Genomic DNA, 18,719 nt, shown 5'->3' on the forward strand with positions numbered 1-18,719 from the left:
CGGTTATGGTTGGCCACGTGCTGGCCAAACTCTATGGTGCAGTGCTGGAGCAGGAGCTTAGCTTATATGCTGAGCGAGCAGGTTTACGCTCATCAGGGCAGGCAGGCTTCAGGAGAGCTTTCTCTACCACTGACCATGTATTCACTTTGAGATGTATGATTGATCAGGCCAGAGTGAGGAAGAGAAAGCTCTATTGCTGCTTTGTGGATTTCCGCAAGGCATTTGACACAGTACCACGAGAGAGGCTCTTTCAACGCCTGCAGTCTCTTGGCATACCAGCAGATATGACATGGGGCATCTATGCATTATATGAGCAGGTTTTTGGGCGAGTCAGATGTCCAGGAGGTATGTCCGAGACTATTGCTAGCACCATTGGTGTGAAGCAAGGATGCCCACTTTCCCCCACGCTATTTGGGTTATACATTGATGAGGTGGCTGACTTCATTACACGGGGAGGCGGAGATGGAGTTGATTTAGCAGGTACCTCAGTACATATTATGCTCTATGCTGATGATATTGTATTAGTGTCTGAGTCCCCCGGTGGTCTACAACAGCATCTACATGCACTCCATGATTTCTGCACACAGAGGGGTCTTACTGTGAACCTTGGGAAAACCAAGGTTATGGTCTTTCATACATCGAGACAGGGCAGGAGTCAGCTGACATTCACTCTCGCAGGATGCCAGGTGGAGGTGGTGACATCATACGTGTACCTAGGGGTTACCTTCTCTGCAGCAGCCACACGCTTTACCATGGGTTCAGCAGCCAGAGCTAGATTGACACGGGGATATGCAGCATTGGCTATGCTAGAGAGACAGTGCCACCAGGCGCATTTTCAGGAGCCCTGGACGAAGGGGTGGCTATTTGACACATTAGTCACACCGGCATTGATGTATGGAGCAGCAGTATGGGCGCCAGGCCTTGCTACCCATTGGTGGACACAGATAGAGAGACCACAGGCCCTCATGATGGCACGCATGATACGCAGCAAACCGTCAGTACCTCATGACATTATCCGAGCAGAGTTTGCTGCGCCTCCTATGATGGTAGAGGCCATATTTCAGACTATATGCCTGCTAGACAGATTCAGAGAGATGCCACAGGACAGATTATCATACAGAGCTTTTCAGGCATCTAGACAGTTGGCTGAGGCAGGAGACAGAGGATCATGGTATGCACAGGTCACACATTGGTTCTCACAGCATGGCCTAGACATGGATCATCTACCACCATTCCAGTATGACAGGGATGCACCACATATCCGTCTCTCTCATAGTGAGAGGAACAGAGTATTGAGACAGGATCTATGGCAGCTCTATACACGAGAGACATGGATATCGCCTACACAGCCTCTTCCACCGCCGAAGATGCTATACCACAGAGATCACTTCATGAGTATCACTGATGATGGATTTATAGAGAGGCCTAGATACATGGAGGGCTTTTTACCACACGGCTCCCGAGTGGCTATTGGTCAGCTCAGAGTTTCATCACACCGATTGGAGATTGAGACTGGCAGAGCAGCACGGATCCCCCGAGAGGAGAGGGTATGCAGATTGTGCAGAGAGGAGGTGGAGAGTGAGGAGCATTATGTATGCAGATGCAGAGCATATACAGCCATCAGAGAGAGATATCCCATTTTATTCAGAGAGCCACATTCCCTACGCCAGATCTTTGAGGCAGCAGACCAGCGCATACTGGGGAGATACATTCTAGACATACAGCGCCACAGAGAGACATTATTACAGGCTCAGACAGCTCCAGAGGGGGGGCGACAGACACAGATTACTACATTTTTTCAGAGATCCATACCCCTCCCAGCCCCTACACGGCAGGGAATTACTCTCCAGAGAGCAGAGACACTTAGAGCCCGCAGGAGACAGAGGACACCTGGCTTTCGGACACCACGCCTATACCAGAGAGAGATGACAGAGATCAGAGCTCAGTTTCACAGAGAGGGTGAGGAGCGACTGGCTCGCTTCAGAGCACACCCAGGCATGTTCTTCAGGGAGCTGTGGACACCCCCTTCACTGATGTATACCATTTTATACCCCCAGTATGGTACAGGATGGAGCTAGCTAGGTTGCATATCATGATTGTATACTCCATGCATATAGCTTTGCATTCTCCTAGTAATAGAGCTCCATCCCCTACACACCCAAATTCAGCTTTTTTATTCAGTACTTTTTCATTTTGTTGGGATGACAGAGGATACCCCATACATGTACTCCGATTTGTCTCATAGGCCGAGTTCGGTCTTTTGGAAGACGTTAATAAAATCTTTCTTTCTTTCTTTCTTTCTCTCTCTAGACACTCCACCATGATGATGATATTTCATCCTCCATAGCTCCATGTGTGATCCCGTGATTATCCAATACTATCTCCTCCTCCACCATGATGGTATGGTGGCCAAACTAAAGGTCATGGCCAAGTTCCCCAACGTCTATCCTTGTATTTTCCCATTTCCGCTCATGATCCTATAAATCATCGGTAAAGGACAGGGGCTGGGGTGACGCCATTGTGAGCCTAGGCTAAGGAGTCTCACAGGTGCAGGCCATGGTTATAGGGTGGCGGAAGAGAGAAATGCAACTGTAGAGAGAGAGATTACTGGAAACGCTAGAGAGAGACCATGACTCAGGATGATTTGATTAATTGAGAGATAAAATAAAGTACAAGCCTTTAGTTATATAGGTGTCAAATTCCCAACGGATCTCCTTGTGATTGCTCTTGGTTCGAGACTCCAATCCTGCAAACAAACGAACAAACAAACAACAAGGGGGTGTAGGCCTGACCAAGGTTGCAGCCGTACATACGTACGGATCGATCCGTACCGTACGGATCGTACTGTACGGATCCGTACGCGTACGGATCGATCCGTACGTTTATTTAAAAAAAAAAAAAAAAACCCCCTTTTTGACCTTCAACGTGCGAATTTGGCCTTATTTTGGAATTTCGCCTGTTTCGCCTACAGTGCTCTGTTTCGCTCCGTCTCTGCACACTGTGCACATTGCAACCAGGTAATTCTCACGCTCTCTCGCTCATGGCCTTGGTCCCTCATGATGCATCTCTGTCTCGTACTGTACTCTCTCTCTCTCTCTCTCTCTCTCTCTCTCTCTCTCTCAACCGCGAGCGGCCAATGTACTACATGATTAATCTCGTCTCTCTCTCACTCCCTCCCAAGTCCGGGGTCCCTCTCCCTCTCTCTCTCTCTCTCTTTCCTCCTTTGGAGTATGCTCTAAGCTCTCCCTCTCTCTCTCTCTCTCTTTCTTCCTTTGGAGTATGTACCATGCTCTAAGCTCTCTCTCTCTCTTTGTTTGTGTCACAGAGCTTCCAGGATCCAATATGCCGAAGCCATGCAACCCCTACTGGTAGGAGCACACCAATGTCATCCGTGTTATTAATACGCCGACCCAAGCTGGTTCTGGCACGCGTAGATGGCAGTGCAAGTATTGCAACTTTGAGCTCACGAGCACAATTTCTCGTGTCGTGATACACTTGACAGGTATTGGCACCACCGGCAATTGTGGTGGGTGCAAGCAGGTGCCGCAGGATATCAGAGACAAGCTCATTGCTGAGAATTCATCAACAGCAAAGGGTTCAAAGAAGGTAAGGGGCAGCCAGCACACTCAAGATGCACTTCATGATGCGCTTGTGGGGGAGATGGGTGATTCTTCCACACAGGATAGCCAGTCTACAGGGGGCAGAAAGAGGGCCCGTGTCATGCAGGAGGGTGATGAGGATGATGATGCACATGTGCTGAGACAGAGTACTTTGCCTTCACGTGTGTCATCTCTTTCGTGGGTGAAAGAGAGACAAAAAGTGGCTGAGATGGAGATTGCTTGCACTCTTGTGGAGTGCAACATCTCCTTCAATGTACTGAGGACTGATCAATGGAAGAGAATGGTGAGGGCCATAGCAGAGGTTGGCCACACAGACTCGTGGTCCGGGGTGGAGTATAACAAAATGCGTACCACGATGCTTGAAGAGCAGAAAGCCTTGATAGACAAGGCATTGGTACCTGTCAAGGCAGGATGGCAGTCTTTTGGGTGCACCATCATATCTGATGGCTGGAGTGATATGCGTAGACGACACATTATCAATATTTTGGTGTCCTCATGTCTTGGCACATACTTCTTGCGGGCTGTGGATGCAGGAAAGGCAGGAGAATCCATCAGTGCTGAGTTTATTTATCACCACATCAGACAGGCAATTTTGGATGTTGGGCCAGAGAATGTGGTCCAAGTGGTGACAGACAATGCTTCAAATTGCAAGCGTATGGGTGAATTGGTCGAGGCAGAGTTTCCTCGCATTGCTTGGACTCCTTGTGCTGCACATTGCTTGGACCTGCTGATGGAGGATATTGGAAAGTTGCCATGGGTGCAACCTAATGTTGCAGATGCCATGAAGATTACTACATTTTTTCGAAAAAAACATCAGGCTTTGGCCATCTTCAGGAGCCATAGTGCACTTGATATGGTGCGACCCTCGAAGACCAGGTTTTCTTATATGTTCCTGGTCTTGCAGAGGCTTTTTAGATTGCGGGACCCACTACTACAGACTGTGGTGGACCCGAAATGGAGGTTTATGCACCATGCACAGACAGAGGCCACTAGATACATTCAGCGGAAAGTGCTTGACGAGGCCTTTTGGACAGAGGTACAGAGCTTGACGGTGGCATTGCAGCCTATCCATGTCCTCCTCCGAATCACAGATATGGAGGGCTCTACTCTTGGACTGGTCTATCATCTCTTCATGGAGATGAAGCGCCATATTGCCACCTGTACGACATTGACGGAGTCTCAGCGAGTGTACACTTGGATATTGTTCTTGGTTGATTATATTAATATTAAATAATATGCACATTGCAACAATATGTTTAAAGTTATATTATATAATGACTATTGGAATGTTGGCTTGTCAATTTGTAGCCGTGGTGACATCCTGGCTATTGTAGAGCGGCGATGGACATTTATGAGCCGTCCCATTCATGGGATGGCTGCATTGCTTCATCCCTTCTACAAGAAGCCAGAGCTGTTTAGTGAGAGTACTCTGCTCACGCAGAAAGACCAGTACATCAACATAATGTACGACGAGGATGAGCAACTTGAGGTTGATGCAGAGATGGTGAGTTTTATGAACAATCTAGGACCATCCTTTGCTAGAGCGGTGGTTTTGAGAGAGGAGGCGACGAAATTTCCTCTCACGTGGTGGCAGAGCTATGGAAGACAAGGTCTTCCAAAGCTGACTCATCTTGCTCTCCGAATCCTCTCGCAGGTACTCTTGACTCTTTCACAATTGCATCCATCTTTAAAGTTTGATTCATTAAGGGTTTTGACTCCGAAATCGTATCGTGATTCTTGATCGTAGGATTGTTCTGCTGGTGCTTGTGAGCGCAATTGGAGTGCCTACTCCTTGGTTCACACGAAGATCCGCAATCGACTTAGTACCGCTCAGCTGGAGCGATTGGTGTATTGCCGAGCTAACATGAAGCTCGTGCGAGATTATCATGCTTTGGGGGCACCCAAGCAGGTATATTTAACTGTCGTACGTCTTTTGACACATTTCAATATAAGTCATTTCTTGTGGTTCTGACTTGTCGGATTTTGCTTTTCCACAGGCAGATCCGACCCGTGTGAAGATGGTGCCAACCTCTACTGAGGGCGACGTGGAGCAGCGTGTCAGAGACGAGCAGGCAGATATTATACGACTCCTTCATAGAGAGTTGGAGAGCATCGATCGTCGTGTCACAAGGTCACGCGCACGGGCTTTGGCAATACCTTTGCGTGAGGAGGCTGCAGATTCAGAGAGCGCTAGACGGAGGAGCATTCGTCGGGGGAAGCTGCTTGTTCGTACGCAACGGACTCGGGCGAATGAGGCTGTCACTCTCATTCATACTCAGAGTGAGCCAGGAGATGATGATGTAGCACATGGATCTCATGATACATCTTTCACATCATCACATGTGCCCGTGATGGCAGAGCCTGAGTATGACGACGAGGGCAATGTCTTGACAGATGGGGACTTGCTCTCTTCTGGTGCATCGTCATCATCATCATCTGATGAGGATTTTTGACTCTTAGATCACGTTTCATTGTGGAGTCTAGACTCTGGACTAGCCCTTATGGGCCTTTTGAGGACATTTCTATGATGTAGTGTTGCAGCTTGCTATGTAGTATGTGCATTGTATTCAGTTTGTTTTGATGCATTTGTAGCCTTTTGACATGGATGAGAGTCGAGACTTTTGTTGTGTGAACATTGATTCATCAGTTTATATAGAGCTAACTTCTAAGAGTGGTGATTGGTGATTGAAGATTGATCTCTGTCATCTGATTGAAAAATGGTTTTGGTATCTGATGTTTGATTTCTGAAGTAACAAGTTTTACAACATGCGGCAAGGGTTTTGTGATTACTAATCAAATGCGTATTAGCAAAGACCTTATTAGATTGTCTTGTAGGTCTCTCTCACAATTTAAAATGTATTTGGATCTTTTTATGTTTATTTTGATATGAAATGCCATATAGATTGATATTTTTTACAATGGTACGTATTTTTACGTACACAAAAATTTTATCTATACGGAACAACGTACAAATACGTACCGTACATTACGTACAGTACGTACATATCAATCTTGGGCCTGACTCACCTCCCAACCATGACAGCTGTGGGCGAGCCCACAGTCTTGGCTGTCCCCACCGAGCCACGAGCTGAGCTAACTAGGATGACGTACCGACCAATCTCCTCCTCACGACATCCCATACCGCCACGAAGCTGTCCTCGCGAGACTGCTGCCGGTCTCGGCTGCGTAAAGCAGGTGCACGTCTGCACTAGATCCAGGCTCCAAGACCATAGAGCTCTCACAAACTTGTGAGACTCTCTATATCCCAATAACTAACCTTGGCCACCCTTTTATAGGCTCTTGGCCGGTCATCGGGCGTCCACACTTGGGCGCCCGCCCGTCCATACTTGGGTGCCCTCCCGTTAGTATTTCCCTAACTCAGCTCGTCAATCAGCCTGCCTAGTTCCAAGCTTCCCCAAGCTTCGAAACTAGTTTTGCGTGCGTGTAGCACACGGTAGATACACAATGTGCACATGACATACTCCCCTTCCTCTAAGAGCTCACTCCTGAGCTCACTAAAAAGCCAGGGTAATCTCTCTGAAGAGTAGTCAATGTCTCCCATGTAGCGTCCTCCTCAACACGATCCTTCCACTTGATCTTGTATTCCGTGATAAGCGTATTACGCAATCTTCGTTCACGAAATCCAAGAATCTTTTCAGGTTCGTGCGGAACAAATATCATGTCCTTGACATCTATAATTTCTTGAGGAGTAACTAACTAATCTGCTCCACCCAGTACTTCCTTAAGTCTACTGACATGAAATACAAGATGAACTTTCACATGAGAAGGCAAATCCAATTCATATGCAACTGAACCAATCCGTAGTGTAACACGAAATGGTCCACAGTATCTAGGGGATAATTTCGGAGATCTACCTGTCCGTAAAGTCTCGGAATCTTTCGGAACTCGCAAATACACCATCGTTCCTTCAGAGAACTCTCTGGGTGAACGATGTCTATTAGAATAAAATCTGTCTCGATCTTGAGCACTTCTAATAGATTCCTTCGCAACTTGTAACATTTCCTGCATGTCTTGCAAAAAATTACGTGCTGCATCATGCTGAAGTCCTGAGAATCCTACTGTAACAGGGGATCTAGGTTGAAAACCATACATAAGCATGAAAGGACTAAACCCTGTACTCGTATGCTTAGTACTGTTAAATGCAAATTCTAACATAGGAAGATAATCCTCCCATGAACTCTGTTTTTTGGATACATATGCTCGAAGCATATCCTCCAAAATCTGATTCACTCTTTCAGTCTGGCCGTCAGATTCAGGATGATCAGAGGAACTCAAATTCAAAGTTATTTTCAACTTCTCAAAAACAAGTTTCCAAAAATCACTCGTAAACTTAGAGTCCCTATCATTGACTGTGTCCTGCGGTAACCCGTACAGTCTAAACAATTGCTCGATAAACTGCCGTGCTAATTGCGTAGCTGTAATAGTCTTCCGGGTCGGTAAAAATCTAGCCATCTTTGTCAAGCGATCTACCACAACCCAAATAGAATCGTGGCCTTGATGTGTTCTTGGTAATCCGGTAATAAAATCCATGGAAATACTTTCCCATTTATTACCTGGGATTGCAAAGGATGCAACAACCCAGCCTGTCTAAAGCGTTTAGCTTTATTTGCTTGACAAATTTGACACTTGAGAACATAATCTTCTACATACCCTTTCATCTTTGGCCAATACAAAAAGTGTTTCACTAATGATAGTGTCCTGTGTACCCCAGGGTGTCCAGCAGAAGGGGCGTCATGACACTCCTTAAGAATCTTGGACCTAATGTCCGGGATCTGTGGTACACAAATTTTGTCATTATGGAATAGTAAACCATTCCGAATCATCCACTGGCCTCCTGCAGCCTGAATAGTAGACTGCTCAGTCACCGAGTCTTGGTCAATCAATGAGCTCCCATCCTGGATCTTCTGCCAAAATGGACCAAAATAACTATCAGTCCTGCAAAGCCCTCTCAATGACTGAAATAAGTCAGTAGAAATCTCGGTGAACGACAAAGTATTCACCTCTCGAATTCGACTAAAGCGCATCTGCAATACTATTCATGGACCCTTTCCGATAACGGATCTCAAAATCAAAATCTTGCATTAACTCCGCCCAACGAGCTTTCCTTCCTCTCAAATCATCCGCATCACACACATACTTGATTGATTGATGATCAGTCAATACCACAAACTTGGAGCCATATAAATAATGTCTCCAAACCTTGAGAGCATGAATCACAGCATAAAGCTCCTTCTCAAGGGTTGGCCAACGAGATTGAGTGTCGTGTAGCTTTTTACTTTCAAAAGCAATCGGTCTACCATCTTGAAATAAAGCAGCCCGATAGCATAGTCAATAGCATCAGTTTCAAGAACATAAGACCGACTAGGATCGGGTAAAGCTAAAATAGGTGCTTCCTTAACTTTATCTTTCAAAAGTCTGAAGGCCATATCCAAATCGTTATTCCAAGTGATAGGCTGATTTGACTTATGTCCACGACCTTTCAATAAGTCGGTCATCAGTAGTGTGAGCTGAGAGTACTCCCGTATAGATTTCTAAAGAAAGACAACAAAACCGAGAAAAGAACGAAGTTGTTTCATTGTTCGCGGTATAGGCCAGTCCAGAACCTTTTGAATCCGGTCATAGTCAATGCTCAATCCATCTCTAGTGATCTTGTGTCCCAAGTAAATGATGTCGGTCATAAAGAACTCACATTTACTCAACTTAGCATATAGTCGATTCTGTCTTAAAATAGATAAGACAATCGTAAGGTGTCTGACATGATTCTCAAGAGTACGACTATATATCAAAATATCATCCAGGAACACCACCACAAATTTTTCCAAATGTTCACGAAAAAGATCGTTCATCATTTGCTGGAAAGTGGCTGGAGCATTGGTTAACCCAAAAGGTAATATGAGAAACACGTAATGGCCATACCTAGTCCGAAAGGCGGTTCTTTCGACATGCCTTTCATGAATACGTATCTGGTGATAGCCAGTACGTAAATCTATCTTCGTGAAATATTTCGCTCTTGCTAACCGGTCAATCAGGTTATCTGATCTAGGGAGAGGATAACGGTTCTTAATGGTCAGCTTGTTCAATCTCTTGTAATCTATACACATTATCCAGGTATTGTCCTTCTTTCTCCTAAGCAACACAGGTGCACCCCAAGGTGATTACTTGGACGGATCTGGCCCATCCTCAAATAATCTTCGAGTTGTTTAGCCAACTCATCTTCCTCAGCTTGGCTCATCCTATAAGGTCGAATACTGACAGGATGAGCACCAGGGATCAAATCAATACGATGATCTACTGCCCGTTCAGGTGGTAAATCCGATGGCAGTTCCTTAGGAAATACGTCTTGAAACGAATCAAGTATCTTCTGTAACTCTTTGCTTTCAAACACACTTAATTCATTTACATCCATGGAAGGGATGAGAAAAGAAGAAAGTGGAATCAATACACAATGGAAAGCGGTATACAAAGAAGAATCCATTATATTTCCAAAATCAATTGTATTTACAAGAGGTCCGTGAGAGGGATGAATACAATCACCTAAAATACTATACTGGGTGTCCCTATGCTGAAAAGAAAAAATATAACTAGACCAATCTATCTGGACTTGAAGAGTCTTAAATCACTCAATCCCTAATAACAAGTCTACATTCTCTAGATGCATTACATAGTATTCCAGAGTATCTTTGTAGTCCTGAATCTGGATTGGAAGCATCTCCACCTTGCGATCCCAAACTTGCCTTCCCGTAGGTAGACGTACCTCATAGGTATGGTCACTGAGTGTCATATCAAGACTCAGTTTCTGCACAAGTTTGTAGTTAACAAAGTTATGTGAACTGCCAGGGTCTAAAAGAATGTGAATTTTATGGCCATTCACTTCTCCATGAACTCGGAGAAGATCATGCAAGCCAAATACTTTAGAATTGAACAGACAATCAGAACAAGTACTAGGGCGAGAAAGTACAGTAATTGACGTACCTGTCAAAGACAACTGGTTAGCTGCTTTTGGCTTGGGTTCTGTGTTTGACTTGGTACCCTTTTGCTTCGGGCACTCGTTACGCATGTGTCCTTTTTCTTCGCAGATAAAACAACGTTCTTCCTTCTTGAGCTTTAAAGCCCTAAGGAGTCGTTTCTTCTTCGCTGGTGTCGAACTAGAACTCTTCGAAGGTTGGTCCGAAGATTTTCCTTTTGTCGTGTTAGCCATAGGTATAGAGAACTTTCTTTTATGCTTGTTCCCTTGCTCGGTAATGGGTTTCGACTTGGAAGAGACCATTGTATCATCATAGATACGAGCTGAATGAATGGCCTCGTCCAATGTTTTACATTTGTTATTTTTTACCTATAATCGGTACGAGTCTGGTAAACCAGCTACGAAATACCCCAAAAGAGTAGTGGAATCCATCTTTGTAGCTTTCATCTGCAAGTCATGAAACTTCTGGAGGTAGGCCTCATAAGTGAGGTGCTGCGAGGTCATGGTCAAAGCTGAAAACCGGGCAACAACATCATAATCATCCTCTTTCTTGAGGAATTCTGTCTTGAAAACGTCTTCGAATTGTGCCCAAGTCGTTGGCTTAGGGTTGAGTTCCTTCCACCAAAGCAAAGCTTTGCCGGACAGGAAACCTGTTGCTAACTGGATCTTCTCTCCATCATCATATGGATGAAACTGAAAGTGAACTTGCCACTTATGTAGCCATGTGTCTACGATCTCCTTGGTGCGCTGCTTTGGCTCGCCCCCGAACGGTTCCGGAGTAATGTTGGGGCCTAAAGCTGAAGCCTAGGTATCCATACCCGAGAAAGTAGAGAGGGTAGTGGTCAATAGAGCAATGGAGTTCTCCAAAGCTTGCATCTTGGCTGCGATTTGTGCCTGACGTTCCGCCGAAGAAGCTTCGAGAGCTACTTTGAACTCTTGGAAATCTGATTTCGACACAAAATCGTCAAAAAGATCGGCATCGGTACCTTCTGTAGCCGGCAAGCCTTCGCGTTCTACAAGGGGCTCCAACTCCGATTCTTGGGTCGACATCGTGAAGAGGGTACGTGGAGAGAAAATTCGATCTTTGCACAACAAAAGTGCGAGTGAACTTGAGAGCTTGAGAGCTTGAAAACTTGAGAGAGGTGTGGCAAGAAGCCCACTTAAGGGGTTTATAAAGATAGCCCCAAAAGCTAAAAATCTCCAAAAGCTAGGCTTAGCTTTTGCTTTGCTTTTGTATTTTTTTCTTTGAATAAATAAATAAATAAATAAATAAATAAATAAATATATATATATATATATATATATATATATATATGGATATATATATTCTATACTCTTAAAAAAAATAAAATAAAAATAAACACTTTGAAACCTTGGAGGAGGGGTCTAATTTTAAACTAAAAAAAACGAAAGCTCTAAAAAAAAGCGTAAGCTTTCCTTGTTTTTTTGTTTTTTTTCTCCTCCTGGATTAGCTGCCGGTTGGAGATGTCGTCGCCAGCTTCTGCTGATGTCGCCTGTTGTGCTGCCGGCTTCTGTGTGAGTCACACATGCTGCTGTCGGCCAGTGCTGCCTGGGCCAGCCTGCGTGGGCCTGGGCATCATGGCAGTGTGGCCGTGGGCGCCTGCCCGCTTGGCCTAAGCGTCTTCGTGGGCCTGGCCTGGGCACCAGCCCGCCTGGCCTAGGCGCCTACATGGGCTTGGCCGCCTGGCCGCTTGGCCGCGTGGCTTGGTAGGCCTTAGGCGCCTTCAGCCCCGACGGTAGCCCAACGCCAGCAACAGCCGCCAGCGCACAAACCCGCCAGCCGCCAGTGCCTCCTTCTCACAAGCGCTCTCTCTCTCGTTCGAACCAGAAAAGCATTGTGCTTTTTTGTTTTCTCTCTCACCCGACTTGCTCATGCGTATGACTGCACAAACGACTCTCCTCTTCCTTGCAAAGCAAACGACCCTCACTAAACTACCATCCCCATCAACATGGGTCTCTTTGATAAAGAAAAACCACATACTATTCTGAAAACAGCAGTATGCACAGAAAAAATAGCAAGCGTTTTAACACATACCTTTCTTCGACCTCTTCTTCTCTACCTACCGACTTGCTCGTTCATGAGGTATGCTCTGATACCACTGTCAAATTCCCAACGGATCTCCTCGTGATCGCTCTTGGTTCGAGACTCGAATCCTGCAAACAAACGAATAAACAAACAACAAGGGGGTGCAGGCCTGACTCACCTCCCAACCATGACAGCCGTGGGCGAGCCCACAGTCTTGGTTGTCCCCACCACCGAGCCACGAGCTGAGCTAACTAGGATAACGTATGGACCAATCTCCTCCTCGCGACGTCCCATACCACCACGAAGCTGCCCTCGCGGGCCTTGAGACCGCTGCCGGCCTCGGCTGCGTAAAGCAGGTGCACGTCTGCACTAGATCCAAGCTCCAAGACCATAGAGCTCTCACAAACTCGTGAGACTCTCTATATCCCAATAACTAACCTTGGCCACCCTTTTATAGGCTCTTGGCCGGTCATCGGGCGTCCACACTTGGGCGCCCGCCCGTCCATACTCGGGTGCCCGCCCGTTAGTATTTCCCTAACTCAGCTCGTCAATCAGCTTGCCTAGTTCCAAGCTTCCCCAAGCCTCGAAACTAGTTTTGCGTGCGTAGCACACGGTAGATACACATTGTGCAAATGACAATAGGCCTTTGCTAGTAGCAAACCATTTGACCTTATTTAATGCATGCTTATCCACTCCCTAAGAGGTGGTTCACACATAACTACACACAAGCACATTAATAGCCTTTTACGGGGTTGTTCATGTTGAGATGTCAAGCTCAACATGAGCTGACACTCACGAGGTGTCCGCACGACTGTTCGATATTTACATCATTGGCGGGTTTGGTAGCTGGCACTGACATATTTTCACTAGAGATTCTACAGTTGGACTATGCCGACTAGTCCACACCTACCCACTCCTCTTAGCGTATTCACATTATAGACCGCTTGTATATACTCTATTATGTGTGGTAATCACTTTATCTTCTTTGTAGACATCTTTTGTTGTGTGAAGAAGAAGAAGAATTTTTAGCCTCTCACCTTGTGTGTTTTCTTCTAGGGTTTGTGTGAGTGTGTGTGTGCGCTTACAGGAGCTCAAGCTCTCTTCTTCCGTACATCTTTTCATGGTATCAAAGCCTGGTTTATGCTAAGGACTGAGTGGCAAGCAAGAGAAGCATAGGAAGCGGTACGAGGGTAAGAGCTTCATCTACTCTTCCTTCTTTGTGTTGGCTACTACATCCTTGTCGGGAGCTCTTCGAGAGGCATTGGAAAACGAACTCCAATTGAGGAGCTTTCTTCGCGGGAGCAAAGCTAACAGGCAACTATTCTGTCCATTGGACACAATTTTTCGGGCGTGTCTAGGCCTCCGTTTTTCAGTTCGCAGGCGTTCACGGGTACTGCGAGTAAGTTTCGATTCTCTACAGAACTGTGTTTTTGACACTGCAGGAGGGGCGATTGGTTGTGTAGACATTGTGTGTACTGCAAAGAGGTCTTAAAGTTGCCATTAGGTATATGTATGCAAATGGAGGTCACTGGTTGTGAAAGTTTGGGTGCATTATAGTACCGCTACAGAGAATACAACAGTTTGTGCATGTCAAACAAGAGTGTTGTTTTTGGTAAATTTGTGTTGTAGACAAGATGTCGATTGATGGAATAAACCATATTGTTGTAGAGAAGCTTGACAAGAACAACTTCCATGCTTGGAGGTTTAGATTGATAAATTTCCTGATGGGAAAAGGTTACTAGGACTACATTGAAGGTGAACATGAGGAGACACCATAGATACCAGAGATTAATCCAACTGCTGCAGATGTAAAAGAATTGAAGGATTGGAATCAAGGAGCAAGGAAAGTCATGTATTGGCTATCTATCAGCATACAGGACACTATGATTGGGCATATACAGGATGCCAAGTCACCTAAGGAGGCTTGGGATACCTTAGTGAAGCTGTATGAAACTAACACCAAGGCATGAAAGATTCAGCTGAAGAATGAGTTTCATACTGTGGAGAAGAAAAATATGTATGTGAATGAGCCTTGAAGATCAAGGGCATTGTGGAATCCCTTGCATCAATTGGTGTTTCTGTTGATGACGATGATAAGGTGGAAGTGTGTCTACGTGGTCTCGGGCCAGAATACAAGGCGTTCAAAACGTCTATTCGAACTTGGGAGAACATTCCCAACTTCACAGATTTGGTATCAATGCTGATCATTGAAGATCAACAGTCTTCACAAAATAAAAACAGTTCAGAGCAAGAGGCCTTCTACATGAGTGCAAGTAGAGAACGAGGTAGAGGTCGTGGACGTGGCCAAGGTGGTGGCCGAACAGGCAATTAGAATTATGGTCAGCAACAGCAACAGCAACAACAACCGTCCCAGAATTCGCAACAACAACACACAAGTGGAAGAGGCCAGTTTAGAGGCAGGGGGAGTTCAAAGAGGACGTGGTCATTGGTAAAGGTAGCATAATGATACACGAGGTTGTTTTTATTGTGGTAAGCCTGGACATGTGTAGGCAGATTGCTATAAGAAGGACAGTGACATGCGAAATGGAAAAGTGTAGCAAAACAACTATGTATCCTCTAGCAGAAATAATGAGGATAATGAGAGGAGGTTTGAGGATGATGTACGGTATGTTGATTGAGGTGCTTCGAACCATATGACAAGTCATGGTGAGTGGTTCGAGGAAATGAAGAGTCTTGAAAGACCAGGCTTTGTTAAAATAGGGGATGACATTACTCATCCAATTGTCCATGTTGGAGATGTGCCATTGTCTATGCAGAATGGTAAGGTGAAGTACCTTGTAGATATACTTCATATCCCGAACATTACAAAGAATTTGGTTTCTGTTGTTGACCAAATGATTGAGCAGGGTTTGTAGGTCCGGTAGAGTGGATAGAATATTTACATTGAATGTAAATATGCCTAAAGTGAGTGTTACAATGTTTGTAAATGGTTCAGGAGTTGTTGCAGATGCAGACATTTGGCATAAGAGAATTGGGCATGTAAATATGCAAAGAATGAAGTCTATGCAGACTAAAGAAATTGTGACAGGGCTGCCTAAGTTTAAAGTTGAAGGTATGCAGAAAGTATGTGAAGCATGTCAATTTGGAAAGCAAACAAAGCATGTATTTCCACATGACAGAAATGTGAGCAGGAATGTATTAGATGTTTTTGCATTCAGATGTATGGGGTCCTATGAAGACTATGTCTATGGGTGGCTGCAGGTACCACGTAACATTCATTGATAACCACACGAGGAAAGTGGGGGTGTATTTCATGAAGGAGAAGAGTGAAGTTTTCACTCATTTTCAGAATTCAGAGTGATGGCTAAAAAACAAATAGGAAAGCATGTGAAGTGCCTAAGGTCAGATGGAGGGGGAGAATACTTCTCCAATGAGTTCTTTGAATTCTTGTGAAAGAATGGCGTTAGACAATTTACATGTAGATACACTCCGCAACAAAATGGAGTTGCTGAGCGGAAAAACAAGTACATTGCAGAGATAGCACGAGTATTGATAGCAGAGAAGAATATACCGCATAGCTATTGGGCTAAGACTGTGCTTACAACAGTTTATATCATGAACAGGACTCCTACTGCAGCCATACATGATGTAACGTTAGAGGAGAAGTTTACTGGCAGGAAATCTGATTTGTCTCACTTGAAAGTTTTTGGATGTATTGCATATGTGCATGTGCCAGATGAGTTGCGTACTAAGCTAGATCCAAAGGCAGAAAAATGTGTGTTTATTGGGTATTCCCTGGAGTAAAAGGGATATAGATACTATAATCCTGCTACACTTGAATTGAGGGTAAGCAGAGATGTATTTGATGAGATGAGTAGTTGGTATGTTGCTGAAAAAGATTCTTAATATTTTCTCTATAGAAGAACTAGATAATTTGTATAAGGATCTCTCAAACCCTTTAAAAGAGAAGGAAAACAAGTGTAATTATTTGCAAGATAAAATTCATGAGATACATATTCAAAATGCTCAATTAAATTGAGAGTCTAAAAAAGAAGTATCATAAGTTGGAAACAAAATTGAATCAATGCACCACGTGAGTCTAAAGCAACTAAAGCCAATTGAAAGGCTTTTCATTGAAGGTGGTCAATGGAAGCATTGAATTAGAGGTGGTCAAAGGAAGCATTTAATTAGAGCATGCACACCTATAACATTTGATATTCTTTCTTGACACATTATTAGTTGTGTTAATATTTTTCAAATAGTGTGTGCTAAAAAAATAATTCTTTTATATTAGAAATATTAAGTTGATTGCATAATTGAAAGGATATTCACAAAGGTATGGTAAAACCTACACTTCAATATCCTAAATTCAAGTAAATTATAGTGAGGATATAACCAGAGATTATTTGCAAAAACAAGTGAGTAAGGCATTCAAAAACAAGTGCAAGGAATTTGTGATAAAGCAAGAATTAGTTCTGGATTATATGTAATGATTTGTGAGAATTTCAGTAATCATAGTCATTGAGTGGACCAGGAGAGTTCTCATCCAGTGGTTCTGTTGATAGATCATGGAGTGGCAGGTTGCATCATAATACCAATCCTGGAAATGTAGTTGGTGCATCACATAAAGGCAAATAGAAAGTGGTTGAGCCCCTTGGTATGCCTGATATTTCTGTAGGGCATTATTCTCTTGTTGATGGGGAGAGTCTAGTGGCTCGGAGATGAGCCTTGATGAGGAGCTTGGGATTCCAGCAATAAGGACACCTGGTGTGAAGAAGGCTATGGAAGCCATGAATACAAAGTTACGGAGATCTGGAAGAGTCAAAAACCTTGTGCAGAGGTTTACTTATGATGGTTATGTGACACATCACTATGCTTATATGGCAAAACTTGTGCAGGTTGTAGAACCCACATGTTTTGATGAGGCTATTGGAAATGTGTGTTGGGAGAAAGCTATGGATGAGGAGATGAATGCATTGTATGGAAATGAGACTTGGGATTTGGTGCCATTGCTTGAAGTGGGTGTATAAGGTGAAACATAACAGTGATGGTAGCATAAGTAGGTATAAGGCTAGATTGGTAGCCAAAGGATATGCGTAGACACATGGGATTGATTATGAGGAGACATTTGTCCCGGTTGTAAAGATGGAAACTATGAGAGTTGTGATTGCGGTGGCTGTAGCTAAAGGCTGGTTTTTACAGCAGATGGATGTAAAAAATGCGTTCTTGCATAGCTACTTGCAAGAAGAAGTGTATATGGATCAGCCACTTGGTTTTGAGGATACAGGTTACCCAGAGTTCCTAACTTGGATAAACTGGAGATACGAAGACTTTTATAAAACAAGGCGGTACAAAACATAGACAAACACATTTCAAAACAGCATTTGAGAGTTTGCATCCTCCTCTTTTGTCTCGTATACATTAGTCCTTTTAAGATGAACAAAAAAAATCCAACAATAAATGCATTGTACAATCAACAACCGTCCAAAACATGTGTTCAGTTTATGATAGAGACGTGCGGCAATAACTCACCTTGGATCGTAGAACAAATATGACATTGTTGCCTATCCATCAATTCTATGCATGTAATCAAAATGTACCGAAACTTTTCTTAGATCTCCATGTTTTGATCGATGCATGTGGTTAATCAAGTCCACACCTGAACCTAGTTCTTTAGTGAAGTTTGAACATCTTGAAGAGAGAGCATTTCTCTTCAGGCCCACCTTGCCCAATGAAGTGACTATTAAACATGCATTTTTGTTTTAGCATAAGAGTGTTGTCATATCCATCACCTGTCATCCCACAACTTCCATTCTTTTCTCAAAAGCCACTATTATCCTAAATCTGCAAGGTCGTTGTTTTAGTCCAAAGTCATATTTCTAACTTACTAAAAGTAACTCATTTCTTAAAATATGTAGGTGTTTACCTTCGATTTTGCATAAGAGGAATCATCTCCTCCAAGAAGTTGAGCTCTATTTCTCCCATCTCTCCTTTTTATCATTTACAACAACGGAGAAAGCCAAAGAACAACAAAAATGTCCATAGCAGTTCATGAAGTAACTTCAGAAGTAGCAGTTAAAGCCTGGAGAAAATAGCATCAAGCTTG

General features: G+C 44.1%; 2 protein-coding genes and 1 pseudogene across 3 annotated transcripts in view; all 3 read left to right on the top strand.

The window, feature by feature from the left end:
* Positions 1-18,719, top strand: part of LOC147616244 (uncharacterized) — a 148,811-nt gene that overhangs the window by 26,343 nt on the left and 103,749 nt on the right. The window lies entirely within an intron of this gene.
* On the top strand, positions 3,162-4,860 carry LOC147616245 (uncharacterized; annotated as a pseudogene).
* LOC147616246 (uncharacterized) lies at positions 4,904-6,306 on the top strand. Its single transcript, XM_086777264.1, has 3 exons — positions 4,904-5,274; positions 5,368-5,529; positions 5,618-6,306. The coding sequence occupies exons 1-3, from the start codon at positions 4,972-4,974 to the stop codon at positions 6,071-6,073; spliced, it is 921 nt and encodes a 306-aa protein (XP_086633390.1). The 5' UTR covers positions 4,904-4,971; the 3' UTR covers positions 6,074-6,306.

This window comes from Cibotium barometz, chromosome 38 (assembly GCF_041138505.1).
Source record: "Cibotium barometz isolate CiBa-2024 chromosome 38, ASM4113850v1, whole genome shotgun sequence".
NCBI classification, from domain to species: domain Eukaryota; kingdom Viridiplantae; phylum Streptophyta; class Polypodiopsida; order Cyatheales; family Cibotiaceae; genus Cibotium; species Cibotium barometz.